The sequence below is a fragment of the Pseudopipra pipra genome, chromosome 2, assembly GCF_036250125.1.
Source record: "Pseudopipra pipra isolate bDixPip1 chromosome 2, bDixPip1.hap1, whole genome shotgun sequence".
Classification (NCBI taxonomy): Eukaryota; Metazoa; Chordata; class Aves; order Passeriformes; family Pipridae; genus Pseudopipra; species Pseudopipra pipra.
The window spans coordinates 117,003,688-117,030,250 of record NC_087550.1 but is presented as its reverse complement, the minus strand read 5'-3'; the positions used below and the strand labels follow the sequence as shown (position 1 = coordinate 117,030,250).

Below are 26,563 nucleotides of genomic sequence, written 5' to 3'. Positions count from 1 at the left end.
ATAACTTTGCATTCCTTTTTTTTAAAAACACCAAGTATTGACCTGGGATTTATTTTTTTTTTTTAATTACAGAAGAAAGACACAGTTTTAAATCCAGGTTATTAAAATAAATTTACAGTTAATATCTTCAATTTTACAAAGGCAAAAAAATCTGTCTTTTATCCACGTGTTTCAAAATTAGATCCCACATTAACAAGTCTGATCTCTTGGTTCTTTTAGATTTCTTTAGAAATTTGTGGAACTTTTTTAAAAAAAAAAAAAACAAACCCAGAAAAGTCTCTGGAAAAGTTCAAATGTAAAGTGTAAATGTGAAGTGAAGAGGGATCTTTTAATTAAAGCTGAGGTGGAGGATGATGGTTTGTTTTCCCTCTGCAGGCTGAGTATGAGGAGAAAATTGAGCTGGTGAAAAGTGGTGCCCAGATTTCCCTCTCTAAGGTGGAAATTATGGATATTCCCTCTCCTCCCAGTGTCCTGGTGAGTATCTCACCTTTCATGGCAGTTTTAAGTTCTTTCAGTTTGCTTTGAGAGGTTTTTAAGCTGTTTAAAGTTGAACTGAAGATGCTGCACTGATGGTTTTGCACATCCTGGTTTTCCTGTAGAACCAAAATCATGGAATCACAGAAGCTTTGGGTTGGAAAGGACCTTAAAGATCATCTTGTTCCACCCCCTGCCATGGGCAGGGACACTTTCCACTAGAACAGGTTGCTCCAACCTGGCCTTGGACACTTCCAGGGATCCAGGGACAGCCACAGCTTCTCTGGGCAACCTGTGCCAGGGCCTCCCCACCCTCCCAGCCAAGAATTCCTTCCCAATATCCCATCTAACCCTGCCCTCCTTCAGCTTAAGGCCATTCCCCCTTGTCCTGTCCCTCCATCCCTTGTCCCCAGTCCCTCTCCAGCTCTCTTGGAGTCCCTTTAGGCACTGGAAGGGGCTCTGAGGTCTCCCTGGAGCCTTCTCTTCTCCAGGTTAAACAGCTCCAAAATCCATCAGGATCAGCCCCATTACAGAGAATCCCAGAATTCCTGAGGCTGGAAAAGCCCTCCCAGCCCATGGATCCCCCCCTGTGCCCCATCCCCACCTTGGCCCCCAGCCCAGAGCACTGAGTGTCACATCCAGGCCTTCCTGGGACACCTCCAGGGCTGGGCACTCCAAACCTCCCTGGGCAGCCCCTGCCAAGGCCTCACCACCCTTTCCAGGGAGAAATTCTTCCTGAGGAAATTGTTACACCAACACGTGTGAGTGATCACAAACACCAAAATCAACTTCCAGCCACGTCTGGAGTCCAACCACTTCTGGAAGTGCCTCTGGAATGAGCACAGCCCAGGGAAATCCTGCTCACAGACATTTTCTCATGGGCCAACAGTTCCACAAATGCTTTGCTCAAATCATGGCAGTTTCTTCTTAACCTTGTGATGGTCCTTTTTACATTTTATATGTATTTTCTCTCTGCAGAAAATCATGGGTGTTTCTCTTGTTTGTTCTGGGTATAATTTAGATTTTTTTCTCTTGTTTGTTCTGGGTATAATTTAGATTTTTTTCTCTTGTGTGTTCTGGGTATAATTTAGATTCAAGGCTCTGTTCTGATACTGTAAATTTGAGATTATTACTACACTTTCTCTGGATTTATACAAATAATTGTTCCACTCCTTTTTTCCTACATACTTTTCCTTCCTCACTTATTTTTAGGTATCTCCTTTCTACTTATTGTCACAGAGTATGTACATAACTTAATCACCACCAATTTCCAGGTTGGGAAAGAGCAACTTTTGAGCCTCTTGTTCTGCCTTTGGAATCTGTTTTTTTTCTGCAGTAAGACCAGAATAACCTTTTTAGAAGAGAAATCTGAAAGAAAATAGTCCTGAGGTCAAACAACTGCACTGATCTTAAGGAGTTCTTAAGATAAATTGAGACCTTCCAGGTCCTTGGCACCACAAAATGTGTCATAATTCAAGCTGCAAATGCTCCAGAGTTCAACTCAAATTTGGTTTAGTCACTGTTTCTCCTGTGAAATGTGTTTTGTTTCCTAGACAATCCCAGCCAGACCTTTGGTCAGTGATCCAGCCATTGTCACCTATTCCTTGGCATCTGCACATCCCAGTTCACTTCCTGCATTTTCCAGCCCTGAAGGTCAAGGTCCAACACAACCATCCCTTCAAACCCAGGCTGGAGCTAAGGCAGCACATGCCACTGCTGAGGCTTCTTCTGCAAGTGGTGGATCCGTGAAAACACATCCCCAACCTCCAGAGGGATCATATTCCAATAAACTCCCGGCACCTCACCCAGCAGGGATTTCTGGAAGTGCCACTCAGCCAACCCAGAACCACCAGGATGCCTCAGCTCTGCAACCAAGGCCTCCTCCTGCACTTCCAAACAACAAAAAGCTTCCAAAAGCACTGGAAAATATTATTGCACGGCTCCAGAGTATATTCCCAAACTACAGCAGGTACTGGTTGGAATGAGTGGAATGTTTTAATGGGTGTGATAAGTCCTGCACAGCCAGGGATAAAGTACAACAGGGACTGGTTTTGTTCTGTTTGCAAGGGCCTGGAGTGACAGGACAAGGGGGAATGGTTCAAACTGACAGAGAGTAGGGTTAGATGGGATATTGGGAAGGAATTGTTGGCTGGGAGAGTGGTGAGGGGCTGGGATAGAATTCCCAGAGAAGCTGTGGCTGCCTCTGGATCCCTGGAAGTGTCCAAGGCCACGTTGGGGCAAGCTGGGCTAGTGGAAGGTGTCCCTGCCCATGGCAGGGGTTTGGAATGGGATTATCTTTAAGGATGATCCCTTCCAACCCAACCACTCTGTGATTCTGATTATTGTTTAGGGTTTTTTTATCATAAAGGCAGATCCTGGTTACTGAGAGTTCCTGGAACAGGCACCTGCTCCAGTTTGTGGGAGAAGTTGGTGTTTTTAAGGCTCTTCTGCTGGGAATCAAACATGGAGCCTCCAGTGTCGTGTTACCAGTCATTGATCCTTTTTTTTTCCTGTCCCTGCAGTTCAGATTTCACTGGTTTTATAAGAGAGGTGCAGAGAAGAAATGGGAACACCCTGTCAGGTCTGAGCTCGGATGAGGTTCTGAACCGAGTGACGGAGCTGATCCTGGACCAGCAGAGCCAGGTATGAGGGGGGGGAGCCACTGCCTCTGCCTGGGAATCTTCTGACAGAGGGAATGGAGCAGCACAGCCCCAAACTACACAAAGTGCCCTTTGCCATCCAGCTCTACATCCAAACTCACTCCAAATTCCCTTCTTTGTCTGTTCAGGCACCAACTTCAGCAGGGAGAGTCTCTGCTCCAGCAGCCCCGACCGGAACACGGAGTCAGGAAGTGGCTGCAGAAGGAAATGCCCCCAGTCCCTCCAGAGCAGGACCTGCACCTAAAAACACCTCAAATAAAAACCCACGTCAGCCAAACCTCCAGCCCTGGGGGAATGTTGGAGCAATACCTAAAGCTAAATGGAAAAAGCAGGACAATGCAGTAAGTTCTCCTCTGTTCCAGTGAGGTCCTTGCCATGTGCTCTGTCCAAGACACGGGGTATTGCTGGGGAAAAAAAAACAACTGGCTCGTTTATTTTGTGTACAAAAGCTTCAGTAGACCTGGTTAAAGTTAGTAAACTAATTGACTTAGTGGAATTTGCTGATTAATTGCTGCTGGCTTTCCAATAACTGAGCGTTCCACTTGCAGGCCTCCAGCGAGGATCCCTGCACGATCTGTCACGATGAGCTGAGCAAAGACTCGTGTGAACTGGAGTGTGGGCATCATTTTCACAGAGAAGTAAGTTCTGGTCTTGTTTTCTGAACTCTCCATTTACCCCTCAGTGCTTAAACAACTGGGCACAATTTGCTTTTTTCCAGCCTTTGCACCCCAGACTCGCCCTAAGAGCCGGTTTTACTGTGTCAGAAAGCTTTAGGGCTTTTTTAAAGTAAAGTGATAATTCATCAGAGTGAATTTAAAGTGAGCCTTCAGAGATTAAATCTGGATTGTTTGCAGCAGTTATGGACTGGGCTATCCCTACATTTGCCACCTGATAGTGGGACTTCATGGGAGTAAAAAAAGTCAGGATTATGTCAGAATAACTCCGTGTTCCTGTCGGTGACTTTTCCCCTTTGCCTTATTTCTTGACTGCTGATTTCTTCTGGCAGAATAAATGGATTAGAACTGGAGAACATTTTTCTAACCCCAGCCTTTGCCTCCTCCCTCTCTCCCTGCCCTTGCAGTGCATCAGAACGTGGCTCAAGGAACATTCCAGCACCTGCCCCATCTGCCGTGTCCACGCCCTCCTTCCCGAAGACTTCCCTGAGCTTCCTGCATGGAACAAGTGCACCTAGTCCTGGCTTTATTTCAACACTTTATAGCAATAATCATCATCATAATCATCATAATCACATGCAAAGTGGCTGCAGAGTAACCCCAGAGCTGAGGGACAGCACCAGGCCCCTGGTTTTATTGGCAGTGGTGACAGAGCTCAGGCTGAGTTGGGATTTAACACTTGGCATTAAAGCCCAGACTCCAAGATCCAGCACTTTTCCTGGTTGCTGCCTGAATGTGGGAAGCTGATGTGGTTCAGGGCTGGCAGCACACAAAACTGGCCTTTGATTGATTTTTTTTTTAAATTTAATTGAAAAGTAGCAAATCTATTTTATCTGAAAGGCCAGAGCATAATTCCTGTGAAGAGGGAGCTTTCCCTCAGGTTTATTCCACACTGCAACCAAATTCCAATATCAAACAAGCAGGAGACCCAAATGCAGAACTGGAAGAGCCAAGATATTCCCTTCCTCTGGCATCAACAATTCCAGTTGAACTGCAGGATTCCAGTCAGGCCCTTTGGAGTGCAGTTCATCCCTGCAGCTCCTCCCTCTGCATAAATTCAAATTAGTAATTTATTGAAGCAAGAATTTTAAAGTGTTCATGTGAATGGAGCTGGAATACAGTGGATCCATTCTTTCATGGATTCTTTAATTCAAACCCTCAGAATAGGGTTTGAATTCCCCCCCACTGTTGAAGAGCTGATCTGTTTAAATGGGAATGACAGGATTTTTATTTTGGCTGAAGCAACATCTGTATTTTGTGCAGGAACTGGTCACCAGTGAGGGGCAGAATTTAAACAGCTCCAAGAATGGTTTTCCCACTGCCTTCAGAGTCTGAACTTGCCAGAGCACCTTCAGCACTGTCACATTTGCCTCCAAGAGCCAAAAAATGAGGAGTAGAGACTGAAAATCTCAAACTAAAAATCAAATGTGGCTGTTGTCTGAATCCAGGCAGCATTAACTGGATTATGAGCTCATTAGCTAATTCTAGGGATCACTTGTTCCCCCCAGTGATAAATATCCTCCAGCTGAAGTTTTAAACTACTCTGTGATTAATCAGTGTATGAATTGGCACTTGAATAAGAAATTAAAATTACTGCTGCAGCTCATGCAGGGTTGGGGTGTGTGTAATATTTCTGCTAAGTCTGAGTTATGGGTGAGTAAATAATTCCATGGAGCTGAAGCACCTTGGAGCCTGAGGAATTCCAGCACTTGCCTCCTTTTTCACCTTCCAGTATTTTTGGGGGGTTGCAGCCTCCTTAATCCAGGTGCTGGGGCTGCTCTTTCCACATCCCTTGGGACAACAGGAGTTGGAAGAGCTGCTCTGGGGACGACAAAGAGTGGCTTCCACTTCCCAAAAATCACCCTGTACCATCCCCTGGTCTTAAAGAAAAGTGTGAAGTTTTATTAAATAGCATTTTTCCCCCCCCAATAAGAGACTGAAATAAAAATTCCAGCTGTTGCTCCCTAAAACACCAGGGCCACCCCTGGAATGACACTGTCCTGCTTGGCAAAGCTGCTGGATAAAGCCAAAGGAAATGACTTTGGGGCACTTTTCTTAATTCTGCCTTTTCAGGAGCTCACTTTTACACTTCCAATTCCCATAATACTTTATACCTGAGCCTGCCTCTACCCCACAGGGAAGAGTCATGGAAAAATTCACAATTCAAATCAACTTGTGGCTGTTCCATTAAAACAACCCCAAAATCCACAGCCTGTTTGTGTTGGGAAGGTTCTTCCTTGCCTATAAAGTTCCTTTAAGCTGCACAGGTACAAACAGGTGAATTTATTCCTCCAACACAGACTCATGTTCCCAATTTGACCAAAATTTCCTCGATGTTACTTCACTTCTTTCACCCCCATCTTGTGACACTGATCCCACAGCAGCACCTTCCTTTTTTATCCCTTCAAAGACCCTATTTATCATTATATCACAATTCCCAGTACGGATATAACAGGATTCAACAGGTTTAAGGGGTCTTCAAAGGGTTTTGGAACAAATATGATGGAATTAAATAAGGAGAGGAACTTCCTATGTACTTACACACCAGTTGCAGAAAGCTGCAAAATCATTCCTTCAGGATTTGCCTGAGGAAAAGTGGGGATAATGTGGTTGGTGAAGGCAGAAGGATCCCTGCCAAGGCTGCCTGGATTGGGAAGTCCAGGTGGGCTCTCTGGGAAAGATGACCAGAGAACTGAGAGCACAAAAGGACCCACAGGGAGTGAGGTGGCTCCAGCTGGAATCAGGCATGGATAAAGTTTCACTTCTCCTCTGAAGAATTTGGGCCTTTTCCAGGAGATCCTTCCCTGGGTCTTTACATCCTGCAGAGCTTCAGTGGGAAGTTCTCAGTGATGAGATGGTCGTCGTGCAGGAGGACCACGATGTTCACCTCAAACTCTGGGAGAAGGGGAAAAGAAAAGGGAGAATTCCATGGAAAACTGGATCCTGCCAGCAGGATAAAGGGCAGGAAGGAGCTCCTGCTCTCACACAGGGCACTGCCCCCAGGCAGAACCTGATCCCACACCTTGGACCCTTCCTAGAGAATTCCTGCCTCATTCTAATCTTTGGGATTCCTCTGGATTCAGTTGTCAGAGAGAAACTGTGACACAAAAGTGTTTTGGACAACAGAGTTCACACGTCAAGGAGCAAAATGTTTGGGGAAAGACCTAAACATGGTGTTTAGAAGCAGGGAAGTGGGAGAATCCCAGGAGAGATTCCTGCCCTGTTGCCAGCATTTAACAGCCTCGGGAAATGAAACTGGACTACAACAGATCTGCCAAGTATGGAACAAAAATTCCAGAAGAAAATCTACTCTTTCCATACTATATGGTGTCATTCAAAGCCAAAATCAGATCAATAATCCCAAATGGAGACAAGACAAAGCCAGGCAGAGCTAATAAATGAAGGGAAGCAGAAATCAAAATAAACTGAAAATAACTGCCCTTTTTTTAGAGCCTTTGTAACTATATTAAGATACTTCTTATAAATAAAAGTAGCTCCCACACTAACAATTTAAATTGCTATTCAAGAGCTAAAAATGGCAAAAAAATAAGTAAGAATATTATTTTGGGGAAAATCACTGCACACAGATTCTGTACCAAGATTCCAACAGGGTGGAGGGAAGAAATACAAACTAGCCAAGTGATTCTTGCAGTAATTGTTTGAGCAAGTGAGGAAAATCCTCATTTTCTTAAGAAAAATGCTGGATTTTGGCCACAATCAGCAGGGGAGGAGCAGGTGGTGTAGGTCAAGAAAAGCAAAGTCACAGCCAGACCAACCTTCCTGCTTCCAGGGCTTCCAGCAGGAGAGTGGGAAACAAAACAGAGAGGAAATGGAAAGAGGGGGTTCTCACTGCTGAGGAAAAGAGGGAATTCTATTCTTGGATTATTATTCAAGTGTTTAATTACGTGCAACTTTTAGCAGGGAAAAAAAATGACCTGCATTCCACTGTTTCTCCTGTCCCTTTATCATGGAATTCTGTTAGTCAGAAGTAGTTTAATGGTTGCTCAGGGGTTTCTGTTGGAAATGTTTGGGCTGTATTTTCTCAGTCTGTGACATCCTCTTCAGGAAGCCTCTCCAGGGAAACACCAGGATGTGTTTCCAGGACCAGGATGTCCCCGGTCCTTCCCGCAGCACTGGATTTATCCCGTTACCTGCCAGAAGCTGAAGGAAAACTAGAAACTCATCCCTGATGGAAACAAAAAAATGCCTCCAGAGCATCAAGTGCCACACACTCACCAACTTTGAAGTTGGTTGTTTCCAGGGTGGGGCAGGTGAAGAGCCTGGGGAACACCATGTAGATGGGGATGGGGAGGCCCCTGCAGACGTCGCCGTCGGCGATCTGGATGTTCTGGATCTCCGTGGCATCCCGGGCATAACCTTCAGCACAGCCTGGGCAAGGAGCAGGGAGGCACAGGGAGAGCAGGGAAAGGGGAAGAGGTGAGAGAAAGCAAAGATACACTGGGATTGGGGGAAAACCTTTCGAGCTGCAAGTTAAGGATCACGGAGTTATTTAAACGAACTGGAATTAATTAAATTCCACCCGAAGCGCAAACCGTGGCTTTGAAGGTCTTTTTAATGCTCTCTGGCTTGTCACAATATTCCAAACTGAAGGTGAACAAGCACAGGTAATTCCTGGGGGCTGTTCCCCACGGACAGGGACACTCACCACAGGTCTCCACTCTGACCAGCTGCAGCTCGATGCTCTTCACGGCGGCCTCGGCGCTTTCCACCACCAGCTCCCCCGTCAGGGGCTGGGTGATCACACAGTTGGTGGAATTGAGGTGCCCTCTGATCAGGAATTTGGGGAGGGAGGCTCTCTGGAAAAGAAGGAATCCCGAGGATATTCTGAGCTGGAAGGGACCCACAGGGATCCCCCAGGCCAACTCTTAAGGAAGAGACACCGCTGGAAGAGCAGACTAAGGAAAAAACAACCCCGACAGAGAATTATCCAAATGTGAAGGAAATGCCCCAAAGTTCCAAGGTTAAGAACTCAGGAGTTCAGAAATGAGCTTCAATAACTTTTTCAATCTGTATCCTTACCCATCTGCATCAGGGCATCTCCACAATCCTCTCCCTTGCCATGCATCCTTCCTGCCCATTCCATCCACCCAAGGGATGGACTTTTCCTGGGATGAACTGACAGTTGGAACCTTGTGCTGAAGGAGGGAGACTGGCAGGAACAGAATCCCAGAGTGGTTTGGGTTGGGAGAGACCTTAAAGCCCATCCAGTGCCACCCCCTGCCATGGGCAGGGACACCTTCCACTATTCCAGGTTGTTCCAAGCCCTGTCCAACCTGGCCTTGGGCACTTCCAGGGATCCAGGGGCAGCCACAGCTTCTCTGGGAATTCTATCCAGCCCCTCACCACCCTCACAGTCAAGAATTTCTTCCCAATATCCCACCTAATCCTGCCCTCCTTCAGGCTTCCCAAAGCCAGGCAAGGATGTAAAAAAATGGCACAACCAAGGACCAAAATACAGATTTTTAAGGGCTTTTGGCTATCCATGGTATAAAATGTTTTCCTTGGCTCCACTGCCTCCTTTCACTCAGGAAAAGGACACAAATATCCAGTGGTTACTGAACAAAATTCCACCTTGAATTGGTCACCATGATGTGAAAGATGAGGCAGAATCATTTTATTGCTTAGAAAAGTGAGAAAGAAGGGGGTAAAAAGAGCTGATTATCTGCAGGGCAGCATTTAATCATTCCCCTGGTCTCACTCAGAATCACACAAACCTTACATTTAAAATAAGAGAACAGCAAATCCTTTTACCTCTTTAACATTTTGCAGAGTTTCAGGAGTGATTGTGAAGTCCACGGGGCTGGGCAGCAGCTTCCCCTTCTGTGACTGCAAGGAAGGACAGAGTTAAACTGGGAGCTCTGATCCACAAAACATCCAGAGAAGATTAAAAACCACAACACTTGGCTGCTCCAAACCAGCTGGAAAAGCAGGAATACACTCCCTATCTAAAGCAGGAATACACTCCCTATCAGAAGCATACAGTGTGTTAGAGGGAAAAAAAATTAAATTCCACGTTTTTTAATGTATAAATAATTTCATTTTACACGTCCCTGGAAATGTTTCCTTTCATTATTAAATTTGGGCAGGGCCAATGAGTTGTATAAACTCTTCCTCCCTCTCCTTATCCCCCACCAATGGGCTGGACTGGAATTCTTTGTTAGGATCTGCCCTCACTCCTTAAGAATTCCAAATAGCTGCTGCTGCCCAGCTGCAAGATGGAAGAGATTAGCAAAAGATTGGCTGTGTTTGCCCAAAATGACAAATTCTGGCAGAGGAGAAGCTTAAGGGAAATGGTGCATTGAGCACTGACAGTGAGAATTATATGTTCAGTAAAACCTCATTAATTCCCCCTGACTGAGAGATTCATGATTTACTGACTTGTGATCTCAGAAGTGCTGTAGTGGGAACAAGAAATAAAACCAGGAAAACTGCAGGATATGTAATTTTTCACTGTTTTGACAAGTGTGGCTCACTTATAATGTAATAATGGACCAATAAAATGTAGCATAATGTATTTTAGGAAATAATGAAATCTTACCATAAACTTGTTTATGACACCAAACTAAATCTTTTAGAAAGGCATTACAGAGCTAAAATAACATATTTCCACCACTGGTCATAAGTAAAACAAAAGATTCTTATATTCACTGTCCTGCTGGAGTTCAAAGGAATGATACAAACAGGATGTTCCAGCCAGTTTTATATGGAACAAGAGGTGTTTAATTAGGTCTGTGCTGTCCTGACCTGCTCTGGACAGGCACAAATCAACATAAACCAGACCCAAATCTGATACAGGAACTTCAAACAACCAGCAAAACATTTCCTGGGAGACAGTCAGACCTCATCCTACAAGGATTAGGTATTAGGGACAATTTTTCCCTGCCAGAGTGGTCAGGCCTTGGAATAAACATCCCAGGGAGGTGGTGGAGTGGCTGATTCTGGAAGTGTTTTAGGATGTGGTCCTTGGGGTCATGGATTAGGGGTGATTCTGGTAGGACTGGATGTTCCTGAAGGTCTCTTCCAGCCTTGATCCTGGGAGTCAGGGCTCTAAATCATAACTACTCCTCTGAAGAACAGAAATCAGGAGTTTTTCTCTTCCCCACCAAACCCCCATTTCTAGGACAGGCACTGTGGGGGCCTCAAACCTTTGGCTGAGAACTCCTGAGATAATTTGAAACAGTGTTCAGAAGAATGACATCATATTTATCCAACCCCCCCATTGTTCCTGAACTGAGAGCATGAATAAGAGAATAAACTCAGGGCAGTGTAAAACCATCCTAAAATCCAAATCCTCTATGTCCTGTTTTCTTTAAAATCAAAAGAAATGGGTTGTTCTCACCAGAACTGTCAGCTCAGCTCTTTGGGGTGGGTTTGTTTGGGGGTTTGCTTCCTTCCCTCAGATGTTTTGGACAGTGCTCTCCTGTGCAGAGCCAAGAGCTGCATTTGATGATCCTTGTGTGTCCTTCCTAACTCAGGATATTCCCTGATTTTACACTCCTACAAATTCCATGGGTTTACTTGGTTTTCTAACCTTCTAAACTTCACTTAAAGTGGAGGAAGAAAACCCCAAATCTCACTTACCAGGGAGTGGACAATGAATTCACAAGTCTTAGTCAGGTCCTTTGCCAGCAGAGACCGTCTCATGTCACACCTCAGGGTGTACTGGTGGGAATGGGATGACACAGGGAAAAGAGGAGCTTTAATTCAGATTTACTCCCTCTCCAGTTCAGATTTATTCTCCCTCTTTCAACTTTTCATCCTTCTGTTGCCTCTGTGCAGAATGTTGCTGCTGTTACCTCCAGCTCAGGGTGATTATGGAATTGCTTTTCCCCCCCCTCTCCTCTGGATAAGGGATTATTGACACAATGTATTCACAGCCCTCCTAATTTTAAATTTATTGCAAGGGTTGAGCTTAAGTGGGAACAGTTCTGTGGGTATTTAATGGGGAACTGTCTTTAACCACACAGCTGAGCCTAAAGTTTGCAGTGAAATCAGGCAATGAGGTTAATTTGCTGCCAAATTCCTCCCCTAAAAATGGGAGCCATAAACCAGCCAGCTGAAAATAGTTATCCCAGTAATCCCACACTTCAGCATCTCTAACAAAGCCTCTGAGTGTCCTTACAGGACAGGGAATTTGTTGGGATGGGGGTTTTGTTGTGGTTTGGTTTGAATTCCTTCTTTCCAGGTGAGGACCTGGCAAAAAGAGGTGCCCTCAGAGCAGGGATTTGGCTTCCTCACTTCTCCTTCATGGCCCCAAACTTCCCCATCAGTGGATAATTAAAAGGTCTCTGCATGAGAACAGGGACTTGAACCCACAACTAATCCCTAAATCAAAAAAGAGAGGCTTAATTAAACTGCCCAGGCCTTGCCCAGAGGTTTAGGAAGTGTCTCTTAACCAGCAGCTCAGTGTTACATTTTCCTCTTCAGGAGAGCAGGACTCAAAAGTTTGGCTGGAATCTGAATTATTAATTTTTTTAATTGCATTTTATCCTCCAGCTTGTCAAGAGAAGCTACACAGAGGAGAGAGGGAATGACAGAACAAACCAAATATTCCCCGTTAAAGAGCACCTTAAACCAACTGCTGCTGATCACAGCAAGTTATTTGGGATATGGGGAGCAACTGAACCAGTTCTGCACCATTTCTGACAGACCCACCACAAACAACAAATGTTCCAAAACCTGAAAAAATACATGGGAAGTCCTTAAAAAAAAAGACAAAAAAACAAGGGATTTTTTTTTCTTTTAGTTACTTCTGACAGGCTGATGGGGGGTGGTGTAGTTAGGTTGGTTTTTTAATTCCACGCTGTAATAAAAGAATTAACTGTCAAACACAATATTTACCTTCAAGAGATGGGTGAGGAAAGGCTTTCCCTCAAAAATAAAAGCAAAACAACCCCCCAAAAAACCTCTAAAACCAACCAACCCACTCATGGTACGACAATTTTTAACCAAAAAAGGTCCAATCTCAAACTTGTGGTGGTTCCACAAGATTCTGTCAACAGCACAAACCCCACACAGATTTGGGCAGGGAATGTTATTCCTCATGGGAGAGCAAACAATCCCTGGTTTGGAAGCTGCCACGAGCTCTCAACACTTTGGTTTGAGTTTTCCTGGTGAGATTACACATTTATTTTGAACAAACCCACCCTGGGTGCAGCTGTTTTGCAGGAAGGGGAGGGACACAGTTGTCTCCAACATGAGGAGGGATCAGATACAGGATGTCAGAGTTGTGACAAGGTCCAGAACACCTTCTTTGGGCCATCATTCCTTAAAGGTTTACAGGATGATGATGTGGAAGGCTCAGTCTTCCAACTGAGAAAACACTCTGCACTGGGAAAACTTCCACCCCCAAACTTTATCCTCAACTCCCACAGATTAAGAGATGCTTTAGAACAGGTTCTGCAGCTGAAAGGGCAGATTTTTATGGAGAGAAGCTCACCTGGATGTTAACAAACACACCATGGTATGTCTCATACAGGACTTTGTTCCCCTTCATGTGCAGTGGGAATTCAAAGGGAATTTCTGTCTTGCCACTGGGAAGCTTCCCTGGTTTTACCATTTCAATGGTGCTGTTAATAATCTGAATAGGCTGCAAAGAGAAACAGTAGGGAAGTTTAGGTTGAAACAGAGAACCAACAACATCCACTAAACTCTAACAGACTTCCTGGTTTTCCAGAATCTCAGGTACCTCTTCACAACACACAGTGCTGGGATATTTCTTTACAATGGAAAGAAATATTAATATTTTCCTCAGGACAACCATTTGTGGTCTGTTTTATGGCTGCATCACACTAATGACCAGAGATATCCAGGGAACTCCATCAGCAGTGTGTCCAGCACTGTGGAAAGTGGAGTTTTGCTTGGAGGTGACACTTCTTTTCCCTCTGGAATTTTATTATTATTTTCCCCACCATGAGAAAGATGTGGAGCTGTTGGAATAAGGCCAGAGGAGCCCACTAAGTTGATCCAAGGGCTGGAGCAACTCTGCTCTGGAGCCAGGCTGGGAGAGCTGGGGGTGTTCACCTGGAGAAGAGAAGGCTCCAGGGAGAGCTGAGAGCCCCTTCCAGGGCCTAAAGGGGCTCCAGGAGAGCTGGAGAGGGACTGGGGACAAGGGATGGAGGGACAGGACAAGGGGGAATGGCTTTCACTGCCAGAGGGCAGGGTTAGGTGGGATATTGGGAAGGAATTCTGTGAGGGTGGTGGTTGCCCAGAGAAGTTGTGGCTGCCCCTGGATCCCTGGAAGTGCCCAAGGCCAGGTTGGATGGGGCTTGGAGCAACCTGGGCTGGTGGAAGGTGTCCCTGCCCATGGCAGGGGGTGGAACTGGATGATCTTTAAGGTCCCTTCCAACCCAAACCATCCTGTGATTCTGGGATCTCCAGCTAATGCTGAGCTTTCCTTCATTTCCACTTCCCTGCTTTCCCTCATTTCCATGCCATGAAATCCTTTGACCACCTGAGAGCCATTAAGGAAAGATTTCCTCTGGGAAGAGAGACAGAGTTTTTGTGCTGAGAACATCAAGCTGTGCAGGTCTTACCTTGACAGAGTTGTAGAAAGCCTCAAACACCCCCACACTTTTGGCACTGAGCTGCAGATTTACTGACCCCTCCATGGTTAAGGAGATTCCCTGGTGCTGGACTGTGTCCTTGCTTGTGATGACCACAACTCCAGAAAGAACTTCCTGATGGGAAAGAAGACAACATGAAAACATTTGTTTAAATCCACTTTTTCCAGAGCTGTTGGCCAGACAGTGTGTAACTGATCTTCAAACTCGAGAAAACTGTTCCCAAAGAACGGTGTAACCTCGTCAGGGGACACAAAGAGTGATGATAAAGGAATGTAGGGAGAGAGCTCTGCACTTCTGGCTTGTTTTCCTTAAAAATATCATCCTCCTCTTTGCAGAAGAGCTTCAACTTCTTCCCAAAGTTTCAAGATCTTCCTCTGCAGGAAGATGAAAAACACCCCCAGCAACAACAACTGGGTCAGTTGGCAACAGACAAGTTCCATTCCATGTGTTAGAATAAACTTCCAGGAGGAATTGTCCCATGGGAAGTGGGGTGGACAGCCATGGGAGAGGGAAGGGAAGGCACAACTGAGAAGGTGCAACTCAAGAGTGGGGCAGAATAGACTTAAAATACATAAACAAAACACATAAAAAACCAGCTGCTCTGCCACAGGAACAAGGAGAAATAGTTTCAAAGTGTATCTGAATCCAAGGCATGAGTTGTGTGACTCCAGGAATGTGTCACTTCAACCCAGGAAGGATGTTTTGTGCACAAAATATTCTTTTGCTGCATCCTCAGGAGTTCTAACAGTGAGAAACAGGTGAGTGCAGGGGAGCAACACACAATTCACTTCCCATTCCCCACGGTTCATCCTTCCCCTCTCCAGCACCAAAGAATCTGCTTCAAGCCTGAGCTCCATGGAAAAATTCACAGCTGGAAAGGGCAGCAAGTGATGGACAAGCTGAAAAGTTCCCAGGGGATAATCTTCTCTCCTGCTCCTTCACCAGGCAAACAGACACCAAGGTAGAGCTCACTCCAAGCATGGGAGAATTCCCACTGCCCTCTCCCCACCTAACCAGCTCAAAGCAGGCCCTCCTGTTGGAATTTTGGCAGCCTTTTGTCTTTCCTGGTGGTACAGGATGCCAAAAATGGGTCAGGGGGGGCTTGAGGAAGAAGGGGGCAGGAGAACATCCGGCAGCAGGACCAAGGCTGGAAAGAGGATGTGCAGCAAGTGGGAAATGCCAGGGCAGGAGGCACGAGCACAAAAGGACAGGGAAGAAAAGCTGACCTAAATTCAGCTCTGCTCTGCTAAGGGGCCTTAATTAGCACAAGCAATTAGGTTATTGCTGTGAAAAACGAGTCCAGCTCAGCTATGAGAAGTGAGGACAATCCTGAACACAGGAACTGCTTTAATAAAGAAGTTTCCCACCACAGAGCAACAGCCTCTTCCAGAGCTGCTGCCCACACACTTCCACATGGGAAGGGGGCACATCCTGGGGGCAGAAAGGAGAAGGAGGACTTGAAGTTAAATAAGAATTTTTCTCTCAACATTTCTTCAAAAATGGAAAACCAGCTCAAAATCTTGTCCCTCTGCCCCCTCAGGTGAGACCCCCCTGCAGAGCTGCTCCAGCCCTGGGGAACAGCCCAGCAAGGACATGGAGCTGCTGGAGAGAGTCCAGAGCAGGAACCAAGAGGATCCCAGGGCTGGAGCAGCTCTGCTGGGAGGAAAGGCTGGGAGAGCTGGGATTGTTCAGCCTGGAGAAGAGAAGCTTTGGGGTGACCTGATTGTGGCCTTGCAGGACCTGAAGGAGCTCCAGGAAGGATGGAGAGAGACTATTTCCAAGGGATGGAATGACAGGACAAAGGGGAATGGCTTCCAACTGCCAGACAGTAGGGTTAGATGGGATATTGGGAAGGAATTCCTGGCTGTGAGGGTGGGGAGGGGCTGGGATAGAATTCCCAGAGAAGCTGTGGCTGCCCCTGGATCCCTGGAGGTGTCCAAGGCCAGGTTGGACGGGGTTTGGAGCAACCTGGGCTGGTGGAAGGTGTCCCTGTTCATGGCAGGGGTGGCACTGGATGAGCTTTAAGGTCCTTTCCAACCCAAACCATTCTGGGATTACAACAAAAACAGGTCACCAGAGTGGGGGAAAGGGAAGAAGGATGAAGAAGACACTGTAATGTTTCCTTAAGGAGTTTCTGTGCCAGCAGATGATGCTTCTCTGTGATGAGGGATAAAGTCAATTCTGTCTGGTCTCCACAAGTGCTACTTTGCCCTTTTTTGTGTAAAATCGGGGCCCCCCCTAAGCACAAACCTGTCAATATATTTGTCCTTCTAAAAAGTGCAACTCAAAGGACAGAAGCTCACCAAGATGTTCAAATACCTTAAGAGTTAACACACAGTTTAGGAGGAAACTTTACTCTTCCAACACATTTGCAAACATGACCATTTCTGAAGTATACAAATACCAAATTTCCCCCCAAAAACCCCCCCAAACCTGCACACATTCCATGCCTAATTAGAGGTCTGCACCTCCTTTCTGCCCCTATAATATTCCCATTAAAGATCCATGTTGTATTCGTAGTGCACAGCTCTTCCACCATTGTGTTTTCACCTCAGACCTCCAAATTCCAGGCCCACTTAATGAATTAAAATCACAAACCTTTCCAAGTGGAGTTAAAGGGGAAGCAACAAACAAAACTGACAGATTGACTGACCAGAAATACCTTAATTTTAGCTTAAAACAGAAGGAATAGCCCTTTCCCATATTCAAAAAAATATCCAGTTAAAAGTGACATAAAGCAAGCCAAGGGGAGAAGCTGTAAATCCAGTTTTCCCAGCATGAAAACCATTCAATAAATGGAATTTTGGGGCATGGAAAGGATTTTTATGATACAAGTGTGTGGCTGGATGGACAGGAAAAAAAAAAAGACTTGAACATTTCTGCTGAAAAACTAAATATTTCTAGATAAATTGTGATAAAAATTAAAAATATTCCTTCCTTTCCTTCCCTGTCCTTCCTTCCCCTTCCTTCTGAGCCCTGCTGGCTTCCCCAGAGCCTGGTCAGGGTCCTCCCGTGGTACTCAGGGGAAAGAAGGACAAAAAGCATCCTTTAATTCCAAAGGCAATTCCCAAAATCCCAGAGCTGAGCTCCTGTTGGCTACAGGAGATCAGCGGGAAGCTGTGCCAGGCTTGGGGAGGAGGGAGAGCTCCGTGCAGGAAAACAGGGAAAGCTCTGGGAAGGGATACAGGGAAAACTCTGGGAAACAGGGAAAGCTCCAGGTACTGGGAAAGCTCCGGGACACAGGAGAAAAAAGCTCTGGGATACAGGGGAAAAAAGTTCCGGGATACAGGATAAAAAAACTCTGGGATACAGGAGAAAAAAGCTCCAGGATACAGGGATAAAAAAGCTCCGGGCTGGAGTACAGGGAAAGCTCTGGGTAGGGACATAGGGAAAAGATTCGGGACGCAGGGAAAGCCCTGGGACGCAGGGAAAGCCCTGGGACGCAGGGAAAGCTCCGGGACGCAGGGAAAGCTCCGGGACGCAGGGAAAGCTCCGGGACACAGGGAAAGCTCCGGGACACAGGGAAAGCTCCGGGACACAGGGAAAGCTCTGGGACGCAGGGAAAGCTCCGGGACACAGGGAAAGCTCCGGGACGCAGGGAAAGCCCTGGGACACAGGGAAAGCTCTGGAACACAGGGAAAGCTCTGGAACACAGGGAAAGCCCTGGGACACAGGGAAAGCCCTGGGACACAGGGAAAGCTGCGGCACCGCGACGGCTCCGACAGGAGAGGGCGGACGCCGCCGCTTCCCGAGGAATCCCGCCTTCTCGGATGGTCCCGGGAGATTCCCAGCGGGAAGCCGCGACCCGCAGCCGGGCCGCGATCCACACGGAATCCCAGGACGGCTGGGGTTGGAAGGGACCTCCGGAGATCGCCCAGGTCAGGTCAGGGCAGGGCAGGGCAGGGCAGGGCAGGGCAGGGCCACCTGGGGCGGGTGACACAGGAACGTGTGTCCAGGTGGGTCGGGAATGTCTCCAGTGAGGAGACTCCACACCCTCTCTGGTCTCTGTTCAGGGCTGGGTCACTGCCCAGCAAAGAAGTTCTTCCTCATGTCCAGGTGGAACTTCCTGGGCATCAGTTCCTGCCCGTTCTTCTTGTGCCATTGCTGGGCCCCCCGAGCAGAGCCTGGTCCATCCTCTGCCCCCTCCCTGCAGCCCCTACAGACCTGGGGGAGGTCCCCTCTCAGTGTCTGCTCTGGAGGCTGAACAGCCCCAGCTCCCTCAGCCTTTCCTGCTCCCAGAGATGCTCCATCCCTTCAGCATCTCTGCAGGAGAATCATCTTCCAGCAGCTCCATGTCCCTGCTGTCCTGAGGAGCCCGAGCTGGACCCAGCCCTGCAGATGTGCCTCCCAGGGCTGGGCAGAGGGGCAGGATCTCCTCCCTGACCTGCTGGCGACGCCCTTCCCGATGCCCCGCAGGGCGCCGCTGTCGCGATACCCTCAGGCCCGTGGGTCGGTCAAGCCCTCTCCCCCCGCGCTATCCCCGCGCTGTGCCCGCGACAGACGCACCGCATCGCGACAGACGCACCCCATCGCGATAGACCTTCCCGGCCCGCTTCACCCTCACGTCCAGCGCCGTCCCCATCGCCCCGGTCACGTGACAGCCCCGCGCGCGCACGTGACCAGGCGGGTCCCCCCCCCCCTCCTGCCCCTCCCAACATCCGGGTCCCCGGCTCGTCACTTCCCAGGCGCTGACGCCGCTTCCCGCCCGGCCCCGCCCACCGCGCGGTTGTCAGGGCAACGCGAGGGAGGGGCTGGGTGACGCGCCTCGTCCTCCTTGTGGAACTACAGCTCCCGGCGTGCTTTGCGCGCCGGTGCGGCAGCCCTGCGTGCTCCGCGCGTCGCGGTGGCTGACGGGAGTTGTAGTCCGCGTGCCGCCGTGGCGGCCGTGGCAGCGCCTGATCCCACGGTCGGACAATGGAATCCCGGGAAAGGCTTCGCTGCCCTTAAATTTATCCCCTGACTACACTATACAGTCTCAAGAACCCATATATGCCAGTAGTGAACTTATCCCTGCTCTAATTACACACGTGATTCATCACATTGAATTTCCAGGCACGCCCCCGGCCTCTGCCCTCAGAGTTCCCTGGAGCTTGTCCCGATAAATTTAGGAAGGCAATTAAATGCCTTGCGAAATACGCAGGGAGGGAATTCGCGTTAAAAACCCGAAGCACAGAAAGGCCCGGCGTGGAAATGCGCGTCGTGCAGTTTTAGTGCTGAGAAACCCTTCAATCCCTCCCAGGTGTGGCCACAGACTGGGAATTCCCGTGATTCCAGCGGGAACAGAAGTTGTCCAGCGGCGGAATCCCAAGTCCCGGAGTAAACATCTAAAGCAGGAGCCGAGCTGTGGATTTTAGTACTTTCCCAAGCCATTATTCTCACCTAATTCTTCGTACATCACTCTCTGAACAGCCAGGGCAGCCTCCACTGCGGTGTTACAGCACAAGCTCCAGTGTCCAGTGTCATTTTAAAGTGGGAATTCTTTAATTCGCTCTTAAACCGTGACTTGGTGACACAGCAGGGATGGTGACAGATTCCTGCTCTTTCTTTTGCTTTTTTTTTTCCCCCCCATTTTTGCCTTTTATTTTTTTTCATTAGCAATCAAAGTAACTGAAATCCTGAACAAATCAGAGTCTGTGAAGCTCAGGGAAAGCTGGTTCTGCTGCAAGGAATGTGCCTAAAGGGCACAGCTGAAGGGGCACGACAAGTTTAGGTTGCCCAAAAAAGTTGTGGATGCCCCTGGAAGTGTCCAAGGCCAGGTTGGACAGGGCTTGGAGCAACCTGGGATAGTGGAAGGGGGTGGCATTGAATGATCTTTAATGTCTTTTCCAACCCAAACCATGTTGGGGTTGTCTGTGGGATTCTGTTTTCCAAGAAGACATTAGATGGTTCAAACAGACACCCAAGGAACTGTTCCCATTATAGATTTCTTAATCTGATTGCCAGAGCTTGTTTTCTTGACCAGAGCTTGAAGACTTGTCTCCTGGCAATTTTATTCCTGTTCTCTGTGAAAACAGGGAATGCAAAACCATTTAGAAATTAGAGAATTAATAAACTTTTCACAGACTCCGAAGTTCTACATATTTAGTTTTATTATCAAGGATAAATCACTGCAGTTTTTTAACCTTGGTGTTTAGAGGTAGCAAACTAAATGTACATTTTCTTAAGCTTCACAAAGTTAAAATAAATAAAAAATTTAAAATAAATAAAAAACAGAGTCCCTGCCAGTGGTGGGAGTACCTGGAAGAAGGTTCTGTCCTATTCCTCCTCATCCCTTCAGTACTGAAACCCATCTGTGCTCCCTTTGTCCTGGAATGCTTATGGAAAACCCAGCAAAACCCAGTGCACGTTCCTGTAATGAGGAGCATCTTTTGTTTTGGGAAAAGAAGTGAGATATCAAAGTCATCTCACAATTCAGAGAAAAGAGGGAAAGTGGTCAGGGTAAAGAGAAAGGAGCATTAAACTTTGATTACTTATATTAGCCACTTACCTCATGTAGCTAATTACTGTTATTAGTTAATGTGAGGCAGGTAAAAGAGGGATTTTTATGTTTTATTTTTTACCCCAACCAAGCAGAGTTCCAAAAAAGCAAAACACAAGCCTGGACAGTACAGTTGCTTCTGAGCATGTTGATATTTTTTTTGCCATCACTTTCACAATCCACTGTTTTTCTTGGAAAACTTTTTCCAAGGTACTTCAGTTACTCATTTCTAGGAACTGGAGCCTCATGTCCAGAAAAAGCTCCCGTTGGAACAGGCTGTAGCTGCCCCTCTGCTTAGCAACAGACATCCCACAAACAAACCCTCGGGATCTCAACGAATCCACGTCCAAATTCAGGCTCTGCACTGACAGTTCAGCACCCTCAGGGTGGTTGGTTTTGCAGAAACGATCCCAGAATGGTTTGGGTTGGAAGGGACATCAAAGATCACCCAGTGCCACCCCCTGCCATGGGCAGGGACACCTTCCACCAGCCCAGGTTGCTCCAAGCCCCATCCAACCTGGCCTTGGACAATTCCAGGGATCCAGGGGCAGCCACAGCTTCTCCAGGAATTCTATCCCAGCCCCTCAGCACCCTCACAGGGAACAATTTCTTCCCAGTATCTAAATCTGCCCTCTTTCCACTCAAAACCATTCCCTCTTGTCCTGTCACTCCAGGCCCTTATGAAAATTCCCTCTCCAGTAGCAGGATTTTCTTTTGGTTGATCCAAGTTGCAAATTTTCTTTACAGAGTATCCACTTCATACTGAATTATTTGGGAAGGCTTCATCAAAATGAGACAGTTCAAGCCTCAGAGCAAAGGCTGGAATGTTTGGCACCGAGCCCTGTCATTGTCAGGAGCCTGCTGTGTCCGTCCACTCGAAAAATCCACCCCAAATTTGGACAAATGGTGAGACTGACAATTTTAGGCTTTGTCTGGGAATGGGAATTCCTTCAGGAAATCACAACTAAAGGGGAAATGGGCTTCTCAGTGGAATATTGGTGCCCACAACCTGGTTTTTAAACATAGTGTTATTTACTCCACCTGCAGAGCTGCTCCAGCCCTGGGGAACAGCCCAGCAAGGACATGGAGCTGCTGGAGAGAGGCCAGAGGAGGCACCAAGAGGATCCCAGGGCTGGAGCAGCTCTGCTGGGAGGAAAGGCTGGGAGAGCTGGGATTGTTCAGCCTGGAGAGGAGAAGCTTTGGGGTGACCTGACTGTGGCCTTGCAGGACCTGAAGGAGCTCCAGGAAAGATGGAGAGAGACTATTTCCAAGGGCTGGAGGGACAGGACAAGGGGGAATGGCTTCCAACTGATAGGGAGGAGGGTTAGATGGGATATTGTTGTTTTCAAGCTTTGCTGAGCCTGAACCAGAACTGAATAAAACAACTCTAAGAACAAAAGAACCTAAACTGAAACCAACTGGAAAAATGATATGAACTTCAGTGGAATGATGGACACATTTGTTTTATGGATGTACCTGATCATCAGAGAATCATGGAACGGTTTGGGTTGGAAGGGACATTAAAGATCATCCAGTTCCAGCCCCTGCCACGTGCAGGGACACTTTCCACCTTCCTACCTGATCTTCTTTGTTACCTTATTTTAACAGATGTATTTAAATTGTTTAGAATAATCAGATTGCTGTATTTGCCTCAAGCCAGAGCTGCAATATATGGATTGGTTGATATGGAATGACAGCATTCCTCACTTGGGATACACAAAGGGAAGCTGAAAGAGACTTTTTGTTCTGCTTTTTTCACAGTTTTGAAATCTTTGCTCAGGGACAACAACAGTGTAGAATCACAGAATCAGGGAATGGTTTCAGTTGGAAGGGACCTGACTTAAGGGATTCAAAAGGAGAAGTTGTAGAAAGTGATGACAAAAAATGTGATTTCTGTGCTTGCCATCAGAACCATGTGGAGCACACAGTGTTGGGAAGAGTTTAGAGATGATTAAGTCTAATCAAACAATAATTTCAAATATTATTCCTATGTTGGACAGTTTTTCGATCACTTCATGGTTTATATAAGCACATTTGATGAACTGAACATTGTTTTTCAGAGCACCTGAGTGGAAAGGCTGTGCTTTACTCCTAAGTTACACCGAGGAGTTAATAGAAGAAATAACTGATACACTGAACTACAGGAAGTAAATTAAAATTCATTATCTCTGGTGGAGAAATCCCAGCAAATCTCAGCACTGGAGCACATAAATAGTGGTGCTTCTGAATGCCTCAGAAAGGAGGAAGATAATAATAAAGAAATTAAAATACCTGCCCCACACAGAGGGACTGAACCAGATATTGAATCTGATTTATCAGTGTTCTCTAAAACATCCCCCACCACACTGGAATTCCTTTTTCATTAAAAATTATCCTTTAAAGTGTATCAGGTTTAAAAGAACTAATGACAAAAGACCACTGAAGGCAACAAAATAAACTGATTTGTTCCCATATCAAGGTGAGCAAAAGCTAATTGAGATGAAACTAAGCTGAGGAAAAGTCCAGACAGAAGGTCTAAAAAGTCAGATTTTGTGTCATGTTAAAACTGAGAGAGGTACAGTAAAAGTAAATAACACCATAGAGCATAATATTGATCAAGGAATTTCAAAGGTAATTAAGAATGAACTAATTTTCCAGAAAAAATGCACCATTTTTAAGTTTATAGTTTAAAAGGGCTTGAACTGACTGAAAGTTGCACTGAGCTTTACTTGCCTCTCAAAAGAATTAGCAAATAAGGAAAATAGTGTTATGAAACATGTAGGGGATGATAAAACCAGTGGGTAAAACAAAACAAGTGATTTAGACATTCAAAAAAAAAATATTGGAAGAGTTTGGTGGGGAAAGAAAACAGTGACTGAATATCCTGAATCAAAAGTACTTAGATATCAGAAAAAAAAATAAAATAAAAGAAAGAAGGAGTAATTTTTCCCAGTGCAAAAGGTTGTTTCTGGGTGTTGTGATATTCTAAAGGATGATGTGCAGGTTGGTATATTCTTCAGCAGCACTAAATTGTAGTAGGCTGTGTTAAAAAAGGTGAGTTTTTAAAGAATGGTAAAATTATATTAAAATAACCTTGTAAAATATAACAAATAATGTAATAATAATGATGAAAAATTAATGTGTAAAATCGACTCTTTGAGTGCTGATAGGCCTTGTAAAATAATTTGGTGTTTATACTGAAATAATATGATAATATAAATTTGGTAGTTATATTGAAAACACTGACACTTGTATTTAACAAAAACAGTGGTGCCCAAAATTTATCTGGGAGACAAATATTCCATAATATTTTTTGTGACAAAAGCTTGAGTCAGCCAACTCACCAGTTTGATATCACTTGGTACTTTATTCCCTTGGTCACTAAAGTTTTGCAGTGACCTCAAATGAGACAGAAACAGAACATTTTTAAATTTAATTTTTTAAAATATTGATTTGGGACCAGGGCAAATAACTTGTATCAGTAACTGATCCCCACCCCCTCAGCTGTTTACATTTTGCTGTGATATAAATAACTTTTAAAACTCCAAGTCTAAAATTACAGTTTCTGGATCAGCTTTTGTCCACTGCTGTTTCTTCCTCCTCGTTGTGAGGAGTGTGTAACTGGGTGTGCAGGTTGATAATTAATTAATGGTAATTAATATTCACATCCTGGCTGTTCTGATGATTGGAGCCACCTGAGACAGACACATGTATTTTTTTTTAGTTTTTTAGTTTTCTTCTTGTCATGTAGAAGGAAAACTGTGTAACTCAGTCCCTAAAATATCTTTTTCCATTGGCACATCACAGATATGAGATACCATCCCAAAATGTTGAGGGCTGTGGTTTTTAATGCCACACTTCAAACTGGAGGAAGGGACAGTATGGAAATTATTTTTAAGTTCCTTGTGAGGTTGGATGAGGCTCTGAGCAACCTGCTCTGGTGGAAGGTTGGAATTAGATCCAAGTCCAGAAAAGGAGTTGGGTTTTGTAAGTCATTCCTCAAGCTCAGTTCTCAGACTCACAGAATCCCAGGATGGTTTGGGTTGGAAGGGACCTTAAAGATCACCCAGTTCCAACCCCTCTGCCATGGGCAGGGGCACCTTCCACTAGACCAGCTTATTTCATGTTTTCCTCTTTCAAAGTGAAATATTTACAATATTTCCAAATCAGGCCGCTCATGAAATAATGAGCTGGGAAATTTCTGAACTGGGAGATCATTTTAGATGTAAATATTTCTACCCCACCCTCCTTCCCTTGCCTGGACTTGCTCCAGCCCCTCAATGTCCTTCTTGTCCTGAGGGGCCCAGAACTGGACCCAGCACTGGAGGTGTGAAATCCATGCCAGAATGTGGAATTATGGGGAATTTAAGAGACCTGGCACAAATATAAGTGCAGGGCAGGCAAGGTCCAGACATCCTGGGGACCAGGTGGGCTCCACCCAGGAGCTCTGAGGTAACTCAGTTGCCCAAAAGCTGATTACTAGCAAACATGAAACCCCATATTTAAGCATTCCTGGGATTTCCAGGGGCAATGAGGTTCCTAGACAAAGCATCATTTGGGAAAAAAAGAAAAAAAAGACATTAAAAAGGTCTTTATGCAACAAGAAGCAAGAGAAGAATGGATCAAAAACTGGCTGGATGACAGGAAACAGAAATAAAACAGCAATAAAAGGTCAGTTTTCATAGAAGAGGGGGATCACAAGAGGAGTCTGCAGGGACCTGGTGCTGCTTAACATATTCCTAAAGGATCTGGGGAAAGGGGAGGGAGCAGTGAAATGCCACAGACTTCTAAAGATATTGAGTATTCAGGTAAAGGAAAGGTAGAGGACAAATTGGGGTGTTCACTCTGAAGAACTGAAGAAAGACCTTACAAGACTGAGTGACTGTATAATAAAATGGCAGATAAAATCTGATGTAGTAAAGGAGTGAGCATGGGGGGGAAATTCAGTGTACAAGGATGGGCTCTAAGCTGGTTTTCCACTCACAAATGAGATCTTTGGCTTCTGATTAATATTTCTATAAAAATCTCAGCACAATGTTCCCTTTTACTCAGAGAAACAAATCAAAATATTTGGAATTGTTAAGAGAACAAGACAGAGAACAAACCAGAGAACATTGTCACACCTCCATCCCAGTGTAAATCCATAGTTCTCTGCATATTGAGTGGTATGTGCAGTTCTTTTCTTCACATCTCAAAAGGTCCTTCCAGTACCTGAGAAAATGAGGGAGAGGGACTTTTTACAAGGGCCTGGAGGGGCAGGACAAGGGGGAATGGCTTCAAACTGACAAGAGAGTAGGGTTAGATGGGATATTAGGAAGGAATTCTTGGCTGTGAGGTGGTGAGACCCTAGCCCAGGTTGCCCAGAGAAGCTGTGGCTGCCCCTGGATCCCTGGAAGTGTCCAAGGCCAGGTTGGAGTAACCTGGGCTGGTGGAAGGTGTCCCTGCCCATGGCTCATGTCCCTGTCCCAGCTGGACTCTGATCCTTGTGGGTTCATTCCATGTCAGGATACTCAGGTTTGGGAGATCAACCCAACCAATCAAATTAACAGAAGAAAAGTCTCTTAAATGTAATGGTTGTTAAATAAAGAAACATCCCCCACCACCCACCCTGCAGGAACTCCAACCCACAGATGACTGGACACTGGGAATGCTCGGGGACAGCACACTGACCTTGTTTGTGAGCTCTTCCTTGGCCATCCTCTGCTGGGGGCT

At 46.0% G+C, this 26,563-nt stretch overlaps 2 protein-coding genes and 1 long non-coding RNA gene across 8 annotated transcripts in view; 1 reads left to right on the top strand and 2 right to left on the bottom strand.

Annotated features, from left to right (window-relative positions):
• TTC3 (tetratricopeptide repeat domain 3) overlaps nt 1-5,414 on the top strand; it is a 50,527-nt gene extending 45,113 nt beyond the window's left edge. For all 4 annotated transcript variants that reach the window (XM_064647092.1, XM_064647091.1, XM_064647090.1 and 1 more), the window contains 6 exons: nt 376-474; nt 2,028-2,443; nt 2,997-3,117; nt 3,263-3,475; nt 3,683-3,772; nt 4,216-5,414. In XM_064647092.1, the coding sequence (XP_064503162.1) occupies nt 376-474; nt 2,028-2,443; nt 2,997-3,117; nt 3,263-3,475; nt 3,683-3,772; nt 4,216-4,326 (1,050 nt within the window). In that variant the 3' untranslated portion in view covers nt 4,327-5,414. The remainder of the gene's footprint in view (nt 1-375; nt 475-2,027; nt 2,444-2,996; nt 3,118-3,262; nt 3,476-3,682; nt 3,773-4,215) is intronic.
• Nucleotides 1-26,563, bottom strand: part of LOC135410416 (uncharacterized) — a 73,782-nt gene that overhangs the window by 8,479 nt on the left and 38,740 nt on the right. The window lies entirely within an intron of this gene.
• On the bottom strand, nt 272-26,563 carry VPS26C (VPS26 endosomal protein sorting factor C). Of its 3 annotated transcripts, none has more exons than XM_064647115.1 (8): nt 26,522-26,563; nt 14,365-14,508; nt 13,269-13,418; nt 11,411-11,491; nt 9,581-9,655; nt 8,475-8,625; nt 8,045-8,197; nt 272-6,703 (listed from the first exon to the last, which is right to left on the bottom strand). In XM_064647115.1, the coding sequence occupies exons 1-8, from the start codon at nt 26,546-26,548 to the stop codon at nt 6,621-6,623; spliced, it is 864 nt and encodes a 287-aa protein (XP_064503185.1). In that variant the 5' UTR covers nt 26,549-26,563; the 3' UTR covers nt 272-6,620. The 3 variants fall into 3 exon arrangements, with proteins under 3 accessions (XP_064503185.1, XP_064503183.1, XP_064503186.1); XM_064647113.1 differs by lacking the exon at nt 26,522-26,563 and adding an exon at nt 18,920-19,032; XM_064647116.1 differs by lacking the exon at nt 26,522-26,563 and adding an exon at nt 18,901-18,939.